Here is a 22,729-nt window from a genome sequence, read left to right on the forward strand (position 1 = left end):
GATGGAGAAGGAAATTTCGTGAAATGTAAAGCGAGATTGGTGGGTAGAGGGGACACGCAGATTGAAGGGGTGGACTATGACAAAGGATGGGCCATGGTAGCAAGGATGGAATCGGTGAGAATGACAATGGCGGTTACTGCAGTTGAAAGGCTGGTTTCACGGCAATTTGATTTCTCAGCAGCGTATCTTAACGGATGGATGGACCGACCTGTCTACATGAAGCAACCTAAGGGTTTCGTCAGGCAGGGGGAGGAGCAGAAGGTTTGCCTGATGAAACGACCGCTATACGGTTTCGTTCAATCCGGTCACATCTGGTACAAGACTCTCGAGAACGAATACCGAGAACTAGGTTACTATACATCCAAAGCCGATCCCTGTGTTCGATCCAGGAAAACCTCACAATCCTACACCCTCACTACAACCCATACTGATGACGTCTTCAGTTCATCCTCATCTACTCCCGAAGCCAACAACGTCGTGGACGAATTTGCGAGAAAATGGGACCTTAAGGAGGTGGACCACCTCAACCTTCTTCTCGGTCTCACTGTCGAACGATTACTGAACGGCGACATTGCAATTAGCCAATCTGTATACTTCGAAAAGGCGCTCAAGCATTTCGGCTTATGGGACCTTCATCCACTCGATACACCCCTACCCCCAAAGGTTCAGGTTCGTGTTCGACACGATCTTTCAAGTGACGAAGTTGAGTTCATGAAGGGAAAACCATACCGACCTCTACTGGGTATCCTCCTGTGGGGGAGTTCTAGTACAAGGCCAGACATCTCCTACTCGTGCAGCGTACTGGGTCAAGTACAAGCTAATCTGGGTCCTGAGCATTGGGAATTACTCATTGGGGTCTGCCGATACGTCTGCGGCACCTTGGACTATGGTCTACTCTACAAGGCGACGAATGACGGCCACCCTGGATCTGGATTGAAACCGCAGGGTTATGTTGATGCTGACTGGGCTGGATGTGTCGACACCAGAAGGTCAACATCCGGGTACGTTTTCTTTATGGGAGGAGGTCCTGTCTCGTGGTCGTCGAAACGTCAACCGATCGTCGCATTATCGTCTACCGAAGCCGAATATGTTGCGTTAGCGAGAGGATCCCAGCAATCGATGTGGATGAAGAATTGGCTAGACGAGATCTTTCTTCCTCAAGGCTCTCCCATGTCCATATTCTGTGACAACCTTGGTTCAATCAGCCTCACGGAGACGACAAAAGCTCATGGACTTTCAAAACATTTGCAAATTCGTTACCACTATGTGCGGGATCGCGTTCAAGATGGGGAGATTGAAGTCAAACCTATCTCAACTCACGACAACGTCGCGGATATCCTTACTAAACCACTTCCTAAATCAACCCACCAGAAAATTGTGGGACTACTGAACTTGGACTGGCGAAGGCGTGGCGCCAGGGGGAGTGTTGAGGAACGCACTTGATACTTTACATGTGGCGCACGCCGTAGGTACGTAGGTACTCGATCGTCGATCGATCCTTTCTCTTCTTCATCATTCTATTGCTTATCATTCCATTCTTGTTCCTGATACTATTTCAAATACCTTCTGTCATTTATACTGTTCCTGCAGATCCGACACCCTCAGTCGTCTTACTACGTCTGAGGGTGAGTATATCTATTCCTTATTATCATTTCTAACTTACTCATTACCTATCCTGTAGCTACTCGTACTTACTCGTCTACAGGTGAAATAGAGTCGTCTTACTACGTCTGAGGCTACTCGTACTTACTCGTCTACATGATATTTTTACAGCCATACTTCTTTTAAAATTTTGTATAGTAAGCCTGGGCCCAGGCCCAAGCCGTGGGCTTAGTGCCCGGAGCTTGGGCTCAGGGCTCGGGCTTGAGAATTTACAGGCCCAAGCCCTCTCAAGCCGAGCCCAAGCCCGAGCCCGCACATCACTAGGAAATATACACTGTTGTGGATCCGAGTGGACGCACCTTTGCGTATGCTGACTCCACTAATTTCATTTTGTCCTCCAATCTTACTAGTTAGACACTGTATGTATAAATTTGGCTAGATGCAAGCGGGTACATAAATTATAAACATCCCATTAATCCATGATACACGTTTACCTTGGGCACAAAGCAAGCACGAAACGACGTCCATTTAATTCGGTTTGACAGCCTATTCTCACCCAGTACAGTACAAATCTCCCATAGTCCGTTGCCTGTAACGGACATTTCGGAATAAACATCGCTTCCAGGATCTCCAAAATCACGTTTAAATCTCAGAGCCGGTTGAGGGACCCCTGGGATGACGGAAGAAGCCTGGAAGGAGTTTGTCTAAATGTAGTAATTAGTTCCAAGCGAATTTCTGCTTCCACCTTCACCAGTCTGCGCTTACACTACGGTCCCAATGGACACTATCGTTTCAAAGACGGTAACATCCTCAGACGGAGGTTACATCTACGCCGAAGCAATAGGTGACCCAACCAAACCCGCGTTAGTCCTGATTCCAGGATGGACTTTACCAGGTTTCGTGTTTGATAAACAATTTGAGGATATCAAGTTGACGAAAGAGCTTTATTTGGTACGTTCTTTTGTGGAGTTTTCAAGGAGCTCTCTCGGTCCGCAATGCGAAGTGAATAGCTAACTTAAAAACTATTCACACCCCGATTCCAGATCAGATATGACCCGCGTGGACATGGGGGTAGCGTCATGCCAGAAACAGAGGAGGGGCACGCGTCAAAGCTTTATGCAGATGACTTTGCAGCTGTGTGTAAAGCGTTTGGAGTGGTTAAACCTGTTGTTGCGGGCTGGTGAGTTTCGCAAATTCGCGTAGCGATGAGAGAGATATACTCACCTCGCATCTCAGGAGTCTAGCAGGTACTGATCACTCGAATACCTGACCACCTCGACCAACTCAAACGAGAAAACTCTCCATCTAGGTGCCATAATCTCCGACATCTGCGAACACCTGGGCCACGAAACCATCTCTGGAGTCATCTACTTGGCTAGCGTCCCTCACCTTGGTCCGGAATTCGTCTCTCAAGTTGTTCCTCCATCCCTATTCGAATCTGCAGCTGGACTGTTCTCAACCGACGACGTCGCGTTTCACAAAAAGTCTCTGATCGCGTTTGGCAAATCCCTCTTCGTCTCACCCGAATCTATACCGATCAAAACACGATGTGCATGGTTGGGTGCGAGTTTGTTTCAGCCACCTGTCGTGACGGGACTCGTAATGCAACGGAAACAAGATCCGACGAAGCTGTTTGAAGCCGGGAAGAATGGAATGCCAGTACTCTTTGTGCAGGGGGAACATGATCAACACCGGACCAGTAAGACGATCATTGTCGATATGCTGGGGGAACATTTTACGCGAAAAGAGGTGGTGATTATGGAGGGAACCGGGCATGCGTTTTTCTATGAGAAGCCGGAGGAGGCGAACAAGCTCCTGTTGGATTTCACGAGGAGAGTCACTAGTTCGTAAGTTGAGTGTTTTCGTAAGTCAAGAAATGGAGTTCGACTCGTTCTGGAAAGCGCTCAACTCGAGACTTATGCTAAGTAGTACTCATCCAAGACCTGAGACTGTCGATAAATGTTTTTGTAAAGTAACCTTTGACGTTGCGAGATGATGGGCAGAAATTGGCGCTCGATGGAAGCGTGCCGCTGAAACCTTTCAATCGTTAGCTTTTTTTTTTTTTTCTTTCTGCAGATTAACGTGTTACAAGCCGTCTAGTGCTAAGACACACGGGTGTGCTCCTTGAGCGACACCAGTCCTTCTCCTTTCCTTCCCCTCTGCCCATGTCTCTGGTGAGCTCCTGATCCCTTTGTTGTGTAGCTGTTGGTATAGGTGTCAATCGTTAGCTTCTGTGTACATATACGCAAATGCAACTTCGAGAACACCTGTCACTGTGTCTTTCCAGCAAAGCTGCCCTCGATTTTACTGGAGGGCGAGTTGAGAAAGAGAAAATTAAACACCATCGAGGATTGTCCCGGAAGGGAGTCGAGCCCTCCTTCTCGGTTGAATTAAGTATAGAAAGGAGCCACCAGAACGAGATGATTTCACCACTAATCCACCAGGGCGCATTCAGCACTGGGCAAATCCAAGGCTAGCGACTGTATCCAAATCCAGACAGGAACATAACCTCTTAATTTATAACGAGCAAAAATAACAGAGTTCAAACGAATCAGAACCTTCTCGAAGCTGCAGCGGCATAACAGTATCGCTATTGGACGCAGATTCTGTATAAGATCTCCCCGACCTCCTCCAAAGTATCGTGCGCAGGCTGTAGCATTACGAAGGGCGTCGACCCAAGGAACCCTCGATGGTGCGTGAGACCTGAATGAATGCTGTCTGAACCCAGGGGCACCATTCCAGCCTTGATCCCAACACCACATGCACCGGCATCGTTTTAAATTTTAAGCACACTTGGTGACTGACAGCAGACGTGTGTGAAACTTTAAGCGAGAGCAGGAGGCGATCATTGACAATTTGACATCGCCAAGCGTTTGGCAGTCTAGAGACACGAAGTACTGGTGAGTATAGAGCTCCGTCGAGAAGCGGTCGTTATAGTTTACCTCGACCAGTAGAGGTCTCAGCATAGTGGGAAAATTCGAAATGTACCCAGGATGAAAGGATAAATCAATGTTGACGGGAAACATCGAAGTCCGGTGCTGAAGCGCTGACGTGCCCCACAAATTATGTGGTTGTATTTACCAAAGGCTTTGCTATCTTGTGCTATCTTGCAAGTGCCACACTTCCAATTTCCAACTTGGCCTCTTCTCATCGACGTCGACCTTGAGCTCGGCCGTTCCTTCGTTTCTTATACCACTTCATCTGTGATACCATTTGTCGTTCTTTTTTTCGCTCACCACCTCATGGCAGACTTAACAATACTTTCCTCGGCGCCCACCTACCCACTATCAAACGATTCGCAATCCGGTGTATACACAACATTCACTCCCGGCGCTAGCTCGAGTCGGTTTAGTTTGGGACTCAGCTTAACTGATTTACCGACGACTTTAGGACGGGAAGGCAGTGACGACACAGCCAGCGCCAGTGAACCCAGCGAGGACGGTGATGGCCACGAGACTGATGATACATCGTCTCTATCCTCTGTAGACGATATGCAGGTCAAGCCAATGGCAAACGACTCCAGTAGAGGCAGAGCCAAAATGACGGAGAGCAGATCTGGGGGATTTGGAAAGAGAGAGAGGTTGATTGCCGTCGACTCAGAAAAAACTCCTACCGCCACCACCATCCCTCATTCCCCTCCACCATCTTCTCCTGCCCTAGAATCTCATATCACGCTGCTGCCTCCTACACAGAGAGGACGACAACAGTATCAACGACATCGGCCAACACGATCTCGAAGCGCACCACCATCTTCCAAACCCGAGTATGCCCAGGACGGAGAAACAACTCCTACCGCATCATATACGCCTGCTTCTAGTGCAAGCGCCTCGCAGATGAGCTTTGAACAGTACAGCACATACGAGACTCATCGACCTCTCCGGCGAAGTCGGACAACGTTCACTTACAACTCGGGTCTCAGCACGCCCTCGAGCATCTTCGTATCTACACCTCCTTGGGCACGAGATTACGGTGTAACGATGGGTGGGGAGTTGCTTAAACCTCCGCCACCTCTGCGTACGTTCTCTCGGTTCTTGTTCTACGTTCCACATATTGAACGAAACCTTGTTTTTAGACCGCCCGACGACTTTTTGGAGAAGGACACCCCGTTCCGGCGTAACTTCCTCATCGTATTCGCCTTCATCGCATGTGATACGTCGTTCTACATTCGTTGCCGCTGGACTGCCGTTCGAGAGACCGATGGCCGATTTGAGTGCTCTTTGCGTTGAGAGTCGAATGCGTAGCTCGCTTGAAGAAAAGAGAACAGCGAAGCTGAATGATGTATTCTGGGAAGTGATTGTCGAACGGTGACAGTGAAAAGGCATTTGAATGTTAGTCGCGGCTGGAGGGTGCTATATAGGGATCTAGTTTGCGATGTTTCTGCGGTACGTGCGTGCTTTCTTCGTTTTCCGCTTCGAACTTTGTTGAAACCTTTCTCTTCGCAGTCTATTTATTGAACGCATCTATAGCGATCTCTGGCAGTATCAACGGCATAGATTCTCCTTACTCACATTGAGGGTGAGTTACCGACAATGATAATAGTCCGAAATTGAGCAAATCGGAATACCATATCCCAGTTTGAATTTAAAAATAGCCGTTAGTTCTCTTTGTACACTATAATGAACCTTTGGCGTTTGGAAAATTATTCCTCCGGGTAGCCGCTCCCATGCGCTCAACATTGGTATGCAATTCTTTAGCCCATAACGACCATTTTCGGTGCGTGGCATACAAAGGAAATCCTGGACTTATCTATCTTGTGTATCATGATGGTAAAGCGCCGAAGCACCTGTGCCCATAAGCATCTTCCATGGCATGATGCTGATGCCCGGCCTGCTTGTTCAGGAAGTGCCAATGAAAAGAATCGGGAAAGATAGTTAGGTATCATAACAAATACATGTCTAACGGATATCCGAATCAGTACAATGATACACATACAGAATACAGAACACCTCGTCAAGGCTGATTGTTACAGTCAAGATACATGATCGTACAACAGTCGTTTAATATCAGAATAAGGTAGAATACCAGTTTCCATAAATGTGACACCGATGGCAATCATTCAGCATGCTGGGAAATCGTCACCGAGCGCACTGTCCCATCGATGGGGACAATCATCATCGAAGGTTTTTTGTCAAGCGGCTCTCGATACCGAAACGAAAACCGGACAGCTTCCTCAGTATCGGGCTCTGTGCGAAGAGGTTTTGTAAGAAGATCTGTTTGACAGTACCAAGCTCAAATGTCCGCTCACCATTAGGTTTTCGTTCAAGTTTCTTCTCATCATCAGATGCTTCCGAACCTTGCTCGGTGACCACAGAAGGAGGTAGTGAAAACACTGGCGGCATGGGAGTCACAGAATTCGCCTTTGCCTTCACTTGATCTCCTCCTTCGATCTTCGAAGTTGCACGCTGCGGTGATTGCGACATTTTCTTCTCCACAACAACAACCGGCGAGTCACCTCTACCACAAAGAACGCCACGCCTATCAAACGTCACATTGATCGTATGTGTCAACAAGATCGCCAAAACTGTCGCTACATGTTGGATGTCCTCGGGAGCGCGGCGTGGTTCCTCCTCTTCTTCCTCTTCTCCTTCGCGAACGATAGACAGAGGTACAACGAATCGAGAGTGAGATGTATCGCTACCTCGACTCTCGTCAGTGAGAATATCGCTGACTATCTGGCGAGAAGAGGAAGAGTTATGGGTACGGGTGTCTTTGTTGAATAACTCGAGGGAGTGGATAAAGGAATGCCAGGCGTCGACAGAAATGGTAAGCTGGTCGTCTAGCATCATTACGAATTGACGGTGCATGGTTTTGATGTGGTGTTCTTCCAAGTGCATTGTTTGTACCCTACAGAGAGAGGTGACCGTGAATACATTTTCAGGAAAAGGATTAAGCGAAGAACATACCACAGACCCAACAATTTCCTGTCAGGATATATAACATTCGTGGCAACCAACAAGGCGATAAGGAAAATCCAAGTGTTGTACAACACCAGTTGCTCGATGGTCGGACTAGAAGAACCCTTCATGCTTATGTTCAGACTGAACCCACTCGTGAAAGATAACCCGGCGGAGACACCACGCTCGACATAATACATCGCGAGGAAGACAGCTGTAGATGAGGGATTAAGACGTTTCAATATCGCCTCGAATTGGCTGATAGAGCGAGTAGTGACTCTATCGAGACTCCGCAAGTCGATTTCTGATTCCGGGCCTAGAATCTGCGTTGTCATCCATCTCGATAAAAGGACTCCCAACGCAGTGTTCCCTTTGGAGTCTCGGTATGTGGGCTTGAGGACCTCATGACCACCAGGACCTCGTTGATAATTTTGAAGGGGATCGAGATAGAGATACGCTTGGTGATAAGAAGTTCGAGGACGCTTGCTGGGACGACTGTGGATGGTGGCATGGCCGCTCTTTCCTTGTGAGATAATGACCGTGACGGTCAAAGGACCGTTTGTCCCAGGATCTTCATTGGAGGTGCGTGGACGTTTGACGCCATGGTTTAACGACTCTACAACCTTCTCTTCATCCTGCGCATCGCGGGCGTCTGGATTAACAGAGGCGGTTGTGGTGGTAGTGGTGATTATCGTAGAGATGGTAGGTCTGTCCTTAGTAACGTTATTGGAACTACTCGGTGCACGTTCTTCGAGCGTCAGGTCAGGTTGGATCGCCATGGCAGAAAACAGAACGCGGGATGTGGGAGGCAAACCCCAAACGAAACCAAGAAGGCTTTTATAGGCAAGGCTGGGCTTTCTCATGGCCCATCAAAAGATATCCATCAAGGATGAAGGAACAATGGGGAACGGTGTCGTCAGCCACACGATGCGGGAGTCTTGGTTTCCAAATCGAGCGGACAATAGACCGGCGAACAGGTGAACAAAGGAAAATCGGAATTCTAGGAAATCAACAATTTAACATTCGGTTCCGGAATATTCAACATAGAGCTTCGCAGTAATTCACGGATCGCCCCAACGGGGAAATCCCACGTCTACAAAGAGTATCAGAGGGTGTCCATCGATGAAAACATGAACCACAGAAAACGTACTACGCGCCTCAGATGATGTTCATTATTCCACAGTTTCCACTCTCTAAAAGCGCTCCTCGTTGCCCCAATCAAGGAGGGTGGTTATGACCCAACCACAAAGGTGCTATTCCGCAGTCTTTTAATGATCAGAGCCCAAAGTCCGACGTAACGCTCCAACTTCGTTTGCGTACTCGTCTGGAAAAGACTGCACAAGTTTATCATTGTCGGGTAAGAAGAGGCAGCGCGAAAGTTATTCGCACCTCCAGCCATTCAGATATATGTTCAGGCTCCCTAGTTTCCTCGAGGGACAAAAGTAATTGATGACATAACAAAAGAGCTCGAGGATCAGGTCCACATAATGGTAACAAAATCGATCCGAGCACGTTTGAAACTAAACCTCTCCTCAACATGAAGAATTGACTGTCATGTAACGTATCCTTGAAGGCCTGCAACGTTGAAACGGCAGCTTCCCGTACATTGATGTGATAATGACCGACCACTAGAGGGCATCGGGGTGGCATATTCGAGTCGAAATCCGATGCCAGACCGATCAGACAGGAGTTATAGTAAGCTACTGGCATGCTGAATGTCCCTTCCATGAAACGAATCATAGCACTGTCCACACGATGTGTGAGGATACTGACGTGATCACAACGAGCCATATTCAACACAATCCATATCACAAACGTTTGTGCGATATCAGGTGAGATTGCAACATGAAAGCTTTCTCTTGCACTTTCAAAATGCTCGATGAGATCGCTCAGTGTTCCATTAACATCCTAAGTAGGAACAACATTTTTTTTCACAATCGAAGGCAGATAGAGATGAGCGACACACCTTCAATATCAGCCAAGATGTGATAGTTTCCAACTTCTCCCATAACGATTGCAGAAATGGAGGGATCTTCCGATTTACCCTCCATGCATAATCCTTTCCCTTGATAACCAAAAGGGAAGACGAGATGGCTGCGGTAAGAAGGGCACCCACATCCAGGTCTCGAAGGCTTGATATGACTTGCTCGCTAGGATAACTCAAGGCGGTACAAAACGAGGGCCATTTCTCCCAGAGAACTTGAAGTACTCCGTCATGGAATGTGGATGAAGGGAATTCGCCACCATGGAGCTGTGGAAATCTGCACCGTTCAACAAGAACGTGAAGCCATCTCTGGACAAGAAAATCATGCCATCGTCTTTTGTCGAGATAAAAATCCCCAGATCGCGACTGGTCATAAAGAAAATCAGTAAAAGTTGTATGGAATACAACGATTACATCGTCTCGTCCTCGGATATTGAGTACCGAATGCATTGGCCTCAGGGTTAACGCTGCTTGTCCATCGGGAAGTCCAAGGAGACACTCAATAAACCATGGAGTGGCAGGTGCTTCGACGAGAGGGAGAATTAAGATTGACGCCAGGATTGCGACTAGTCCTTCGCGGTTAGAATTGGCGGACAGTACGACTCTGTAAAGATCGTCGAGTTGTTGGAAGGGAGATAGGTATGAGGGCTCCCGCGACATATCAAGGATAATATACAACCGTTCCACCGGGTGCGTGAATCCGTCTTTGACGAATTTCAGAATAGTTGCAGCGTAGATGAACTGACCGCGAGCTTTGTCGACCAGCGTCATGATCTCATCTTCGGATGGCCACGGTTCGGGAAATCGGATCTGTGAATACTTTGGACTCGTGGAGATTTCCCGAAACCCATCACGCAGAAAACGCTCGATGTCTGCATCAGGAGAAAAGGAGTCGTCCAAGACAACGTGCTTCGTGAGATGGCGTAAATGACGGGTTTCAAATTCCTCTCTTATCCACGGTTCAGGGCGGGTGCAGACCAAAAAACGCAAGGGGAAAAGCGGTTCGGGGTGTTTGCCTAGCTCCGAAGCCAGAATCCTAAGGATATCAGTTTGAGTTTCGTCGTCGCCGCATTCGTCAAGCCCATCGATGATGACCAAGTTCGGGCGTCGCCTTGAAGGACGCGGCCAATCTGCCCAAAGACGCCGTAAACGATTCCACCATCCGCGTTGCGCAAATAGCGGGTTAACAACAAGCTTTGTAAACTGGTCCTTCAATCTAACTTCCAAAACCTTTGGATCCTCTGCTATCCTCTGAGTGATATACTGGCGTAATTCTGGTACATTCACGACAAGCCCATGAGCAATCGTCAACATCAGATACTCGGGATTGTTCCGTTTTGGGTCTTGCCTGAAAAAGAAGAAAGAAGCGACGAGTCGGTCTCGTTCGTGGATTTCGGAGATGGTCTGTGCGATAGCTGATTTGCCTACCCCAGCTGTGCCAGATAGCCAGCATACAGGTAAATCCCGACTTCCTGAGTCTATCCATTCGAGTAGAACATCGATTACCCCTTCACGAGTCTTTGGATGACAGCGAGGGGGTGGAAATCGGAGTTGTGAGTTGTGTGAGGCGCCAACACCTGCAATGGCGTCCCAGAGCGATCTATACCCTGGCGAAGATACATAAGATTTTGAAAAGAGCCTGATGAAACCTAAACGCACCGTTGGAAACCACCGTGGAATTATTGAAAACTCGAACAAGGTCACCGCCGACGTTACTGAATTCTCCATGGCTTATAGAAATGCCTGACGCGCCAGTGAACATGGACATAGAGTCGGCGGTGGGTTTGTTCACCGACCTATGTGGCATCGGGGTCGCCTGGTGTCGTTGAAAACGTTGTAGAACGTTAATGTTGCGTTAAGGCTAGAGCAAGCGCTGAAACTGACAGGAACCCGGTTAAGCTGGCGGAAACTGAAATTGTATACATACGAGTACAGCGATCATGTTCGTATTTGGAAGAGTCGATTGGGTCACGTGCTTTTGTGCTATGAAAGCATGTAAAGATGAAAAAATTCCATTTCAAAAAAGAGAACAAGTCGTGCTTAAATATGAAAACCTGAAATTCGGAATCGGGCGTGGATAACCCGTAGAGTAGGAAGACCAATCATACCATCCTCATTCATCCTTATGTTCTTACCCTGTTGTGAAACAAGACATAAAGTGGAATAAAAGCAAATCTCAGATTGCAAAGGTATTTAGTAAATGTCCATGTAGTATCAACCAAAATGAATGACTTCAACCCCAGTGATATGTCCAATAATATCAGTCTGTCAAGATTTATCAGCGGAGGAAGAGTCAAGAGAAAGAGACTCACCTTGATCCCAATAATCCTCTCCTCATCAATCAATGCCCCATCAAACATATACTTTTTCTTCGTCCGACTCTCCACATAGGGAAGATACGTCACCATATCATCCGCAAACAACTTCTGCGACCCCGTAGGTATATAATGCGGCCCTCTTCTAACCACCAACTCATCCTCACCCTCATCCCCGACCCCGCGCAGCTCAGCCAATCTTACATTCCCAGGTGCAAAATCCAAAACTCGGACCTTGGACGGAACCTTTTCCAACCCATCATCCTCCTCCATGTCCTCATCCAAATCCTCATCATCCAACGTCAAAAGCACATACCTCTGCCCACATGTCGTCGTAATCCACCTAGACGGCATATCCCCCCCACAATCATGACAAAACGTAATCCTCGGTGCCCACTCCGCCCACGGAATCGAAGACACACTATCAATCACATCTCGCTCGTGTGGTTCTTCCGAGATCTTCAGAACCGAACTCCGATGGACGAAGACAGTGAGGAGTGAAACGAGGCCCATGCCGTGGATCCTGAAATGCAATAACACGATCGCGTCTTCTGGAGCGGGGTGGAAGGGTGCGTCAGATTTGAGAATGGCGTTGGGGGGGACGGGGTTGGGTTCGGCTCGGCAGGAGATGAAACGGACGTTGTAATTCATGGCGGTTTGGAAGAGGCCGAGGGTGAGGATGGGAGCGGTGGGTTGTTCTTGGGTCCCGTCGAGGGAGGGGAGGCGCCATATTTCGAGGTTGTTTTCGAGGACGTTTGGGAGGAGGATTGTGTCAATGCTTAGAAAGACGATTCCGGCGTATGATCCGGATTCGCCTTCCATGTTCTAGTGTATGTGTCGTACGTGAGCTTTAGAAATAGACGGGAAAAAATGCGAGGATGGTTAGACGTACCAGTAATACGTTCCCGGTTTTCCAATTCCATACAAAGACTTCACATGGTCCGATGGGGAACCAGAATGAGACAATGAGAGCGAGATAGTCTCCAACTATCTCGCAGTTGACAACAGGTGCACCTAGTTGGGACTCTTCCCGCATCACCTCTAATACTGGTTGTTTTGCGAGTGGGTGGGGTTTCCCAGTCGAGAGCTGGTATAGGCTCAGTTCATATTTGGACATACGTCCACCGCGATACCTCATCCTACGAGGAAAGAAAACCCCACTTAGCTAGCTGTAACGACAGAGGAGATGAAACCTACGAAGTGATGAGAGCAATTAAATCGTGTTCGTGGATGTTGATCGCGAAATCTACGATTGTTTTTATTCTTACATCCGTAGGCTCTTCAACAACCGGTTTGAACGCTTTCCACACGATCTTGTCGGCGGGTGTTCTCGGAAGTTGCATGTAGCGCAGAACCTGTTTCCCGTGTTCACCCAAGAGATAGATCCCATCGGAAAGATCGTAGACACTGCCGGGGCGGAAGGTGATTGGCGCGGAGAGTTCAAAGTCTGGTTTGCAATGTGTCCATGCAGACTGTTGCTTTTTCAACAGAGCAAGTTTCTCGGAAGTGCTTAGATGAGAACAGGCAGCGTTGTCTTGTAGTTTGTGGACGTGGAGGTGTTGGAGGTAGGTGAGGATGGAGGATGTGGTGACGACGGTGTGAAAAAAGCGATTGACTTGGGAGATGCGGGCGAGAGTGGGACCATCGAGGTGACGAAGGACAGAAATGAGAAGTTCGGAGGGCAATTCGAGCAAGGTCATCGTCGTCGATGACAAACCGCGTGTGAGCAATGACAAACCTCAATATTACGCAACTCTACGCGATAAGCCTTCCCGAACGGAGTACGGAGACACTCCACCATCCCCGCATAATGAGGCATCAACGGTCTTATCACCACCACCATGTCAGAGCCTGTGCAAGCCACTAGTATCCAGAATGATGAAGCAGAGCTGGCCAGGATGGGCTACAAGCAGGAATTAAAGTCCGTTAACTTTCTCTCTACTCGATGGTGCAAATGCAAATTCTCATGTTTGCGAGTTTAGGAGGGACCTCGGTTTGTTACAGGTGCTTTTTTATTTTCTCCCGTTACCGCAATGGATAATAACACCTCACATAGAATTTCGGGGTACATATCTTCAATTTCACCCATCCGCGTCTTTATTTCACTTGTATTAGGTTTCGTTTTCCATTATCTCTGTGATAACTGGCATTCCGTCCTTATTTGCAACTGGTCTTGTATGTTTCACTCGGTTTAACCTCTACCACCTCTCAACCCTCTACAGAACACTGGAGGCCCCGCAGTAATGGTCTGGGGATGGGTTGTGGTCTGTAAGTCGCGAAGGAACCTTCATCCAGAACTGAAAGTGTTCACGGATTCTACGGCGGAATAGCCACCTTTACGATGCTCGTGGGGCTGGCTATGGCAGGTGAGTTACGAAGACATCTCCCTTCATCACCATTACTGACATGTCCAGAAATATGCAGGTATTGTTCTTCTTCGCAGCCTAAAGTGATTGTTCCTATAATTCAATATCAATACAGTGCCCATCCAACTTCGGGCGGACCATACTTTTGGGCCGCTATGTTGTCCGATCCTGGAGGCGCGGCGCTCACATCATGGATCACCGGTGCAGCGTATTCCTCTTTCACATTGAAATCGGTGCTTACCCATCAAATATTACAGGATGGTTCAATCTACTTGGCCAAGTAGCTGTCACTACCGGTATCAGGTGCGCAAAACAGCAGTCCGTTCGCTAACTGCTAATACACATGATTATATACAGTTTCGCATGTGCTACCTTCCTATCAACAGTTTGCACGTTCAAAACGGGCTTTGTGCCCAACGAAAAGACTCAGATAGGTGCTTCTTCCTCCGTTCCTTATTTAATTGATATTCATATCTATTGGTAGGTGTCTATGCCGCCGTCCTCTTCACCCAAGGTAAGCAAGAACACCCAATCCCAACAACCCGCCCTCCTACCTGATCACGGATACTTACCCTACCATCTAGGAATGATCAACACATTCGGAGTCCGAATCCTCCATATCCTAAACAACATCTCCGTATGGTGGCACGCTCTCGGGACTTTTTCCTTGGTCGTCGCGGTTCTAGCAAAAGCACCGACGCATCAATCTGGAGATTTTGTGTTTCGAACGTTCATTGATGGGACTGGGGGGTGGGGTGAGAGGGCTAGTCCGGCTTATGTTGCTGTTATTGGGGTAAGAGGCACTTGGATGCGATGATAGACGATTGATTTAGTTGGTGGAGTTTAGATTCTCATGGCGCAGTATACGTTGACTGGTAAGTAAGCGCCAGCGCTTTCCGAGGTCCTCATGCTCAGTTAACGCTTTATGTATACAGGATTCGATGCGAGTGCTCACGTACGTCCCAGTTTTTTCTTCAATAATGGTACCATTGAGCGATCCCCTCCCCCTAGATGACAGAAGAAACGCGAAATGCAGCCATGTCCGGAAGCCTCGGTATTATCATGGCTATTGGCGTTTCCGCACTGCTCGGGTGGTACCTCCTCCTCGGTCTCTTATTCTCCATTCAAGATCTAGACGCAACCCTCCATTCTGCGACTGGTCAACCAGTCGCGCAGATTTTCTTGGATACGGTTGGGGAAGATGGGGCGATCGTGTTAATGGTACACGGGGTTTTTTTCTGATTGCAACCTTGGCTGATCCTCTTTGAGGTCATTGTGATTGGAGCGATGTTCATGTGCGGGTACGCGGAAGCCATCAATTCTACGTCGTTAACGCTAAGCCTTACTATAGAACCTTTTCCATAACCTCCAACTCTCGCATGATGTACGCTTTCGCTCGAGACGGCGGACTCCCCGGATCCAAATTCTTCGCTCACGTAGACGCACGATGGAGATCTCCCATCCGAACCGGTAAGTCTGTTCTTGATCACCCCCCGCTCCTCCACTGACCCCCCCTCCGTACTACCCCACTCTAGTATGGCTCGCATGCACCCTAAGCTTCATCCTCGGTCTTCCCAGTTTAGGCAGCCAAGTCGCTTTCTCAGCAGCCACCTCCATTGCTACAATTGGCCTGTACACCTCATACGGGATCCCCATCGCCCTCCGAGTCATCTACCATAGGAAATTCACCCGAGGACCGTTCCATCTGGGGAGATGGTCGTTCCCCGTTGCGGTTGCGGCTGTGGGATGGATTGTATTTATTACCATTGTGTTTGTGTTGCCGCAGGTTAATGTGGGTGCTGTCTTTGTTGGAGTTTTGAGTTTTGGATTCTGAAAGTTGTTTTTTTTTTTTCTTTTTTCTTTTTGAAAGCCCGTGTCAAGTGAAACGCTCAACTACTCCATCGTGGCTGTAGGCATTGTGATTGTGTATTCGGTTGGGTTTTGGATTGCGAGTGCGAGGAAGTGGTTTACGGGTCCTGTTAAGCAGATTGCTGGTGTGTTTACCTTGTTTTTTGGTGAGTTGATTGTTGATTGCTCGTGTGCAGCGGAGGAAAAGGGCGTAGATATATTGGACGTTGAGAAAGTTGCTTAACAACAGCGACTTTCTGTATTTCTGAGGCCCGACGGATGGTAAATTGCGTTTACTTGTGCTTGCTTATGGAAATCACCAGCTAGGACACGTCGATGGACTCCTTTGAGCGTCGCTTAACACTGTGCCGATTTATTTACATACTAGTTGACATTCTCTGTCAAGTAGCATGCAGTACGGTACCATAGGAAACTAAGAGAGTTTGATTTACGGGTTCCTCAGCTCTAGGTTCTTCCTACGAAAAGAGAAAGACACTGTGCAGTCTTGGTGCAGTCCCTCCCTAAGTAACCATATATGGTGAGTATATTGGTCACATTTCGTTACATCGGGTCATGTCTCCTGAAGTTTGAATACTGCAACCAAAGCCTTCGAAGCATCTCAAACTTCATCGACATCTTCAGAAACAGGTGTCATCCTTGATAACTCTACAGCCGCAACTTATCACTTGACCTTCGACCAATATCTGAATGAGTAGAATTTGAATCTGATCCGACCTCAACAAGGACTCAAATCGCCTGCAGCAGTGATCGGGAGAGTCTGTATAGGCCTGGAAAGTTAATAACACGATTGAGGGACTTAATGGTGCGCCTTAAGACTGAATTTTCCTTCAAAAGTCATCTTATCTGACCAGCAGACCGGCCCTGTTCAAAGGTCAACGTTCTAAAGAGTTAGCTCATTCAGCGCCAACTGACGAGCAGGCTGTGGTTCTAACTTCTATCATTCCATGGACGCCAAATCATGATCCCACGAAGGCTCTATTCCATTTCTGTCATTCGTTTGACCCGATGCCAATTGGCAGAACAATCATCAATGCGGACAAAATAAGCGTACTTGGTCTTCCCATCTTCTCCCCATGTCATGGTCTCCTTGGATGGTCTCAATACCGACGCATTAAACGAAATAATCCAGCTTGTATACTTTTAGCCTGTATATTCTCTTGTCGTCGACATTAATACATCTACGCAGGTCCATGCTTCCTCAAGATACACATTATTTTCCCTGTTGAGGGTCAACAAGGCCTTTCACGATTTGACACTACCTTTTCTCTACCGAATTCTGGATTTCGACTTCACACAAGCAGATCATCGGCGTTGCGCACAAGTTCTTCACGACCCATACACGTGCTCACAACGCCGAATTCATTCCATCACGGAGGGTGATCCAAGGATCCTCAAGGCAATCAGGAAGGTCGTTGTTCACTCTACCTATGCTCGATGGCCAAGAGACACCCTCCAACGAACATCTTTCATACCTTCTGACGAAGATATTGAGTGCAAATGGTCGCTTTTCGTCGCATTCTTATCTCGGATCGCTCATCTACAAGAACTAGTGTTCGATTGTCGAGAGAGGGTCCCCCTCGTTTTACTGGACGTTCTTCATGGCCGACATCCACTATGCCGACTTCATGTGCGGGGTTGGACAAGGGCTGGGTACGACGTGCGGGTAGGAGATCCGTACGAGAAGGCGTTGGCTAGGTCACCTTGCCTTCGAAGTATCGACGCATTCGTTTTTTCAGGTCCACCAGGAGCAGATCTTTATTTACCGGCATTTTTTCGAATCGTGTCCCTTGCACCAAACCTCGAGTCAATGGGCTATAGCACATCGACTTCTGAGTGTTGGCGGTCTACGCTGCACCGATTAACGACAGAGCAGAGAGAAAATATTCGAACAGAGTCAGAACGATTCGAGGTGAAGGAGCCGGTAAGGAAAGGGTTGATGAAGATCAAATGGACTGAATTGGACGAGAACGTTCTCGATCGCTTTGAACAAGCGGGTCTGGATCTTGGCACAGTCGAGTCGTTGGATATGGGGGAGGTATCCCGTATCTCAGGGTTGATTTGTGTGAGAAAACAAGGACTTTTTGCGGCTCTCAAACACCTATCCTTCACCATCCATCATTCTTCTCGCTCAGACTGTACGGAGAAGGAATTGAAGTCGAATATTGTCGACTTTTTACTCTCCATTCCGCCGTTACAATCCTTGTCCGTCACTAATTACTCGGCATTCATCGATCTCTCCGCCCTCTTCCGTTGGCATGGCGGTTCGCTCCGTTCGTTATCCCTGCACGAGGTGGAGAATTCCCACGAAACGCGAGAGGTTCTGACTGTTGGACAGTTGAAGGATCTACGCTCAATGGCGTCCCAGTTGGAGGAGATAGAATTGGACATCAACAGGACGGTTGATGATGCAAATCATTTGGCTTACTACGAGGTACTCGGGTCGTTTCCGCAACTTAACCGCGTCAACGTCCACTATGACCTCGGTCGGATCTATCGGACTTGTGGTGGCCAACTCAACTGTCTTCGGAAATACCCCGAAAAAATCGATGAAAACTTTGGGATGAGCGTTTGGAAGACTCTCTATACTTCTAAGCAAAAACATGGTCATGGCTACCGAGGAATTGAGGAGGTAGCGATATTCGTTGGACGGCGTCGTTGCGAGAGCAGGTTTGGTCTGTTGGCAGGTGGGAGGCATTCTGCACAGACGCTGGTTTTGAGGGCGAATGAGAGAGATGATAAGAGGAATGAGCCTATTGTTAGGGTTCTGACACCCTCAGCGTCGTTCGTAAGACGATATTGTGCGTAGTCGTACGAGAGGAAGGAAGAACTATTCTGTGTTGATACCGTACTCTTCGCATGGGACATATAGTGGAGAAGAAATCCAACCCTAATCCATGTTTGCTGTCAAGTCGTGTCAGATCCGAGATGCAGAAGGCGATATAGACCTCCATCTGAATATGAAGGGCAAATACGGCTGTCAGAAAAGGCACGAGTGAAAGCTTACAGTGCTAATGAAAAGGATAAGTGTTCGTAACGCAGCGGTATTCACTCGGGACTTGAAGCTTGAAGCTTGAAGATCTGGTGATTCACTGGTGAAGCGGCAGCTTTTTGACCATAGCTAATTGAAAAGACAGAAGCATACAAAAATCTTCGTAAGTCACCTCCGGCGAAAAAAACTGATTTCCAACGAAGAAACCAAGAGCGTCGTGAGAATAGCCGCCGGCGATGAAAGTAGGAAGACTTGTGGTTAATAATTGGCATCTGGGCGCTTACCTTGGTGCCTCAAATTCAAATCTCGTCGTGGTCGTGGGAGTCTATCCCACGCTCATCATCACGGTTACAAGTACCGGCGAAGGCACCATATCTTGTCGTCAAAAGTACTCCGTTCATAAATCTGAATAGCTCCCACAGAAATAAACTCAAAGATGTTGTTATAGGTACGCCTTGTACCAAGAACTGATGAAGTCTGGCCGGCTTCACTGCCATCTGTGGACGACGTTTGAAGAATATCTGGTCAGAGATGAACATACAAGGTTAAATGAGCTGCTTACCAACAAGTAACCTTTAAAGTGTATTCAGAATAGCACAACCCCATCCCCGTCTTTACCCCGAATTGCAGTTCAAGACTCCAAATCATTGATACCAACCGTCCAAAGTCAATAAAGGAGCATACGCACATCTTTATCCACATCCATCTGTCATGTTTTACTGACTGATATTGACCGTTTGCCGCAGAAACGGGATGACAGCAGGTAATAAAAAGTTCGGAGCTGGCCGTCAATGGTGTAGTCTAAAAATCCAATATGGGCAGTTCCCTGCAATTGGGCCCTCGGTTCTTCTTAACCTTCATGCCCCCCTCACTGGCCTAACATGCTCTTTGGAATATTAGTATCATTATGGTATGTTTTCGGTTTTACCCTCCTTTCCTCATTCTCCGCAATTTTTTCTCCAGTTTGTCTCTAGAAGCGACTGCACTACCGTCATACGGAATCGCAAGTCTCCCGACCCGGATAACCCTCGATCGACCGTTGACCCTTACATGGTTTCGAGATAGCGGCGACCAGATCACCACACTCGAAATTATACCAGTAGTTGAAGGAGGAAAACCCGTCACTTCTTTCAGAGATAATCGCATACTCGTCCCTGTCGGGACCGAAACTCAGGGCGACATAACCATAACTCCCACTGTTACTGGGTTCGTTAAAATATCTTAAGGATTCTCTCATCAAAACGTAAATCACTCACCTTTCCAAACGCCCGCAGTCTATATGGATTCAACCTTCAGGCAGACCCTACAACTCCCCCCACGGTGTGCGTACCACCTCTCCTCTTTGATCGCTTTTTTAACCTACCAAATTGTACAGTGAGACAAGTGTCGCTTTGCCTGTGATGACACTGTTATTTGTCAGTTCGGCCGCCTCGAGCTCTCACCCACATACTACGTGAGTATACTTCCGTTTTAGCCCGTCTGCGGACAACGATCTGATCAGTACGAGACTATAGCGGAACTCATACAACGCCGCCCCCGACTACTTCAACCACTGCAAGGTACCTGGGATGTTTTTCGAGGCGAGCCCGATGACTCTGAACTGATTCATCCTTATCAGCCCCTCAGTCCCCACAACTACTTCCTCACCCACGAAGAAGCAAAACTCGGTGCTGATCGTCGCTCTCATCGTCGGACTCGTCGCTGGAGTAATCCTCCTCTTACTCGTTGCGTATTTCATTTGGCGCCGAAAACAATCAAAAACGACGCGGGTCGTGGAATATGGTCGTAAGTTCCTCGAACTACCTGTACCACCCCGGGACTTCAGTCATCAGAAACTGATACCTTGGATCTATGTATAGCACTCGCAATTACACCCTTTCAAGAAGCAATAACAACGGGATATCCTTCTTCAGCTAAAATCCTCACCGAATGCAAAGGCCCAGGGCCGAGCGGTCCAGCATCCGCAACGACAATGTCGACGACAAGCTACACTTACAATGGCACTACATCGCCATCACGAACTGAGACTCCCCAAGATTTATACCAAGGAACGAGCGACTCAATACCTTGGGTGAGAAGAGAACAGGATGGTGGACGTGTACCCGTTGAAGAGGCGGTGACCGTGCTTCCACCGCAATATGATATTCGATGGTGTAATAATTCGTGAAGGACTTGTATATGATAAATCTGATTAATTGTTATTAGTATTAGCTTGTCTTGTCCTGAGCGGACTAAGTAGCCGAGTAGCCGTCGCTGACAGGTCAGTCACACGCCCACGAGACCGGCCCACTGTTTTTCCAACGAATATGGACATTGTGTCCGAACAACACTGCTTGGAGCGTACTTGAAAGCTACTTCAGAGCACACCTTTGGTCTCAAACGTTACATCTACGTTCTTCGAACATGGTCGCCCGTCAAACTTACACACTCTCCGACAAATTACAATAAAGAGATTTCCTTCACTGACAATGGCCTTCCACCAAATTCCGACGACTACACCACTCTCGTCTTCGTTCACGGCTCTTGCAATGCATGTAAGTACTTTCCAAGGTTCAAGCCAGTCTAGAGAAGCTTTACGACTTTTCTCATCAGCTCAATCTCCGTATCGTCCTCTTGGAACGACCCCCATACCGTTCGACGCCATACACTGAGTCGGAGCTCGACGATCTCAAGCAAGACCGGAAAATCTATCTGGATAGATTTGGCGCACATCTAACAATGGGATTCAGAAGGAGAAATCGAAGTGTGGTTGGTTTTTGATTTGGTCTTCAAATTAAAGATCGCGTATGAAGGCAGGAGAGGCCGAAAATTGAACATTGCAATCCATCGTACTAACCACCCAGACGGTCAGTAAGGACGCGCAAAGGGCCAGGACACGAGGAAGGCGCACTCGAGTCAAGTGCAATTGATGAAACTTCGTTAGGCTCAGTACTTCGCCATCCCGCTACTGGCGGCGGCGCCTGCAAAGGACTCTTCAGGCCTAAAGGTCTCAAGACTCGACGAGTCGATGATGTGCGATGAATGAACACATCCGAGGTCGATCGTCGTGAAGAGTGTTCTCAATGGCCTAAGGATACTCTAGTTCAATGCAGTTGTGAAGGATGAATCGTTGATAATTGCTATCCAATGAAGATCACTTTTAAAGGTGCTGGGGACGATAGTAATCAGCGCCAGAGCTTAAACTGAAGACCAAGCAGAAGCGGAAGGTAGGGTCGCAGGTTCCTCGAGATGGTTCCCCATCTTTTCCCGGTATCGACATCACGACTCCGATGACACCACCACCACCGTTAGTACTCCCCAAAGGCTCTATCGTTAGGCCTCGTCCTCGTGACCTCGGACTACCTGGCCCATATGCAACGATGTGTTCGTGTTGCCGCAGGTTGATGTGGCCCGTGAGCCATGGGTATCTGTCGTTGGATTTTTTTAAATTTCCTGTCTTTCTTTCCTTCAGGTTTCGACAGTCTGTTTCAGTTGAAACGTCGGATTATGGCGGTGTGTTTGTGTATTCTAGTGACTGTTTGCGAGGAAATGGTTTAACGTTGAGCGTGTGTTGCTCTTTTATATGTCTATCATCTGTAGTTGAAGGATTTAAATTTGATTGTTACACCTCGACAGCGAAAGAAAAGGGAATAGATTATGGAGCGGCCTTACTTGATATACAACATCCCGACCAGGACCCGGAGCCTGGAGGGCATATGCATTGCCTGCTA

The 22,729-nt window shown here is 47.9% G+C and overlaps 9 protein-coding genes and 1 non-coding gene across 10 annotated transcripts; 6 read left to right on the forward strand and 4 right to left on the reverse strand.

The window, feature by feature from the left end:
- The first annotated feature begins 2,327 nt into the window (after positions 1-2,327).
- E1B28_003041 (uncharacterized protein) lies at positions 2,328-3,640 on the forward strand. The gene is made up of 4 exons (XM_043159995.1): positions 2,328-2,553; positions 2,646-2,782; positions 2,839-2,849; positions 2,912-3,640. Exons 1-4 carry the CDS (start codon positions 2,380-2,382, stop codon positions 3,451-3,453), a joined length of 864 nt encoding a protein of 287 aa, XP_043001950.1. The 5' UTR covers positions 2,328-2,379; the 3' UTR covers positions 3,454-3,640.
- A 314-nt stretch (positions 3,641-3,954) lies between these two features.
- E1B28_003042 lies at positions 3,955-4,049 on the reverse strand. Its single transcript has one exon. It is a non-coding gene; the product is annotated as a tRNA-Gln (tRNA).
- Positions 4,050-4,627: 578 nt separating this feature from the next.
- E1B28_003043 (uncharacterized protein) lies at positions 4,628-6,296 on the forward strand. The gene is made up of 3 exons (XM_043159996.1): positions 4,628-5,616; positions 5,675-5,984; positions 6,045-6,296. Exons 1-2 carry the CDS (start codon positions 4,668-4,670, stop codon positions 5,908-5,910), a joined length of 1,185 nt encoding a protein of 394 aa, XP_043001951.1. The 5' UTR covers positions 4,628-4,667; the 3' UTR covers positions 5,911-5,984; positions 6,045-6,296.
- A 358-nt stretch (positions 6,297-6,654) lies between these two features.
- E1B28_003044 (uncharacterized protein) lies at positions 6,655-8,359 on the reverse strand (the record flags this gene model as incomplete). Its single annotated transcript, XM_043159997.1, has 3 exons — positions 6,655-6,785; positions 6,848-7,446; positions 7,506-8,359. 3 exons carry the CDS (start codon positions 8,357-8,359, stop codon positions 6,655-6,657), a joined length of 1,584 nt encoding a protein of 527 aa, XP_043001952.1.
- A 405-nt stretch (positions 8,360-8,764) lies between these two features.
- E1B28_003045 (uncharacterized protein) lies at positions 8,765-11,287 on the reverse strand (the record flags this gene model as incomplete). The annotated part of the gene is made up of 4 exons (XM_043159998.1): positions 8,765-8,830; positions 8,886-9,404; positions 9,463-11,087; positions 11,140-11,287. 4 exons carry the CDS (start codon positions 11,285-11,287, stop codon positions 8,765-8,767), a joined length of 2,358 nt encoding a protein of 785 aa, XP_043001953.1.
- Positions 11,288-11,694: 407 nt separating this feature from the next.
- Positions 11,695-13,495, reverse strand: E1B28_003046 (uncharacterized protein; the record flags this gene model as incomplete). The annotated part of the gene is made up of 4 exons (XM_043159999.1): positions 11,695-11,745; positions 11,793-12,620; positions 12,688-12,934; positions 12,993-13,495. 4 exons carry the CDS (start codon positions 13,493-13,495, stop codon positions 11,695-11,697), a joined length of 1,629 nt encoding a protein of 542 aa, XP_043001954.1.
- Positions 13,496-13,636: 141 nt separating this feature from the next.
- Positions 13,637-16,253, forward strand: E1B28_003047 (uncharacterized protein; the record flags this gene model as incomplete). The annotated part of the gene is made up of 20 exons (XM_043160000.1): positions 13,637-13,716; positions 13,778-13,799; positions 13,852-13,860; positions 13,911-13,970; positions 14,018-14,063; positions 14,126-14,161; positions 14,210-14,219; positions 14,277-14,362; positions 14,419-14,464; positions 14,519-14,595; positions 14,646-14,675; positions 14,746-14,954; positions 15,009-15,036; positions 15,097-15,116; positions 15,173-15,382; positions 15,431-15,462; positions 15,513-15,631; positions 15,697-15,953; positions 16,032-16,155; positions 16,207-16,253. 20 exons carry the CDS (start codon positions 13,637-13,639, stop codon positions 16,251-16,253), a joined length of 1,548 nt encoding a protein of 515 aa, XP_043001955.1.
- Positions 16,254-17,108: 855 nt separating this feature from the next.
- Positions 17,109-18,836, forward strand: E1B28_003048 (uncharacterized protein; the record flags this gene model as incomplete). The annotated part of the gene is made up of 2 exons (XM_043160001.1): positions 17,109-17,162; positions 17,217-18,836. 2 exons carry the CDS (start codon positions 17,109-17,111, stop codon positions 18,834-18,836), a joined length of 1,674 nt encoding a protein of 557 aa, XP_043001956.1.
- Positions 18,837-19,317: 481 nt separating this feature from the next.
- On the forward strand, positions 19,318-21,234 carry E1B28_003049 (uncharacterized protein). Its single transcript, XM_043160002.1, has 8 exons — positions 19,318-19,543; positions 19,601-19,929; positions 19,983-20,225; positions 20,294-20,341; positions 20,395-20,472; positions 20,534-20,578; positions 20,638-20,804; positions 20,879-21,234. The coding sequence occupies exons 2-8, from the start codon at positions 19,901-19,903 to the stop codon at positions 21,184-21,186; spliced, it is 918 nt and encodes a 305-aa protein (XP_043001957.1). The 5' UTR covers positions 19,318-19,543; positions 19,601-19,900; the 3' UTR covers positions 21,187-21,234.
- Positions 21,235-21,354: 120 nt separating this feature from the next.
- Positions 21,355-22,123, forward strand: E1B28_003050 (uncharacterized protein). The gene is made up of 2 exons (XM_043160003.1): positions 21,355-21,553; positions 21,612-22,123. The coding sequence occupies exons 1-2, from the start codon at positions 21,488-21,490 to the stop codon at positions 21,777-21,779; spliced, it is 234 nt and encodes a 77-aa protein (XP_043001958.1). The 5' UTR covers positions 21,355-21,487; the 3' UTR covers positions 21,780-22,123.
- The last annotated feature ends 606 nt before the right edge of the window (positions 22,124-22,729 follow it).

The sequence above is a fragment of the Marasmius oreades genome, chromosome 11, assembly GCF_018924745.1.
Source record: "Marasmius oreades isolate 03SP1 chromosome 11, whole genome shotgun sequence".
In the NCBI taxonomy this organism is placed as follows: Eukaryota; Fungi; Basidiomycota; class Agaricomycetes; order Agaricales; family Marasmiaceae; genus Marasmius; species Marasmius oreades.

Bases quoted from the DNA above. Each gene is read 5' to 3' on its own strand.
- E1B28_003041 (XM_043159995.1), top strand. From the start codon at position 2,380: ATGGACACTATCGTTTCAAAGACGGTAACATCCTCAGACGGAGGTTAC. The intron at 2,554-2,645 runs GTACGTTCTTTT...CCCCGATTCCAG, and splicing joins TGACGAAAGAGCTTTATTTG to ATCAGATATGACCCGCGTGG.
- E1B28_003043 (XM_043159996.1), top strand. From the start codon at position 4,668: ATGTGGTTGTATTTACCAAAGGCTTTGCTATCTTGTGCTATCTTGCAA. The intron at 5,617-5,674 runs GTACGTTCTCTC...CCTTGTTTTTAG, and splicing joins TAAACCTCCGCCACCTCTGC to ACCGCCCGACGACTTTTTGG.
- E1B28_003049 (XM_043160002.1), top strand. From the start codon at position 19,901: ATGCTCTTTGGAATATTAGTATCATTATG. The intron at 20,473-20,533 runs GTGAGTATACTT...ACGAGACTATAG, and splicing joins AGCTCTCACCCACATACTAC to CGGAACTCATACAACGCCGC. The intron at 20,805-20,878 runs GTAAGTTCCTCG...ATCTATGTATAG, and splicing joins GCGGGTCGTGGAATATGGTC to CACTCGCAATTACACCCTTT.
- E1B28_003050 (XM_043160003.1), top strand. From the start codon at position 21,488: ATGGCCTTCCACCAAATTCCGACGACTACACCACTCTCGTCTTCGTTC. The intron at 21,554-21,611 runs GTAAGTACTTTC...TTTTCTCATCAG, and splicing joins TCACGGCTCTTGCAATGCAT to CTCAATCTCCGTATCGTCCT.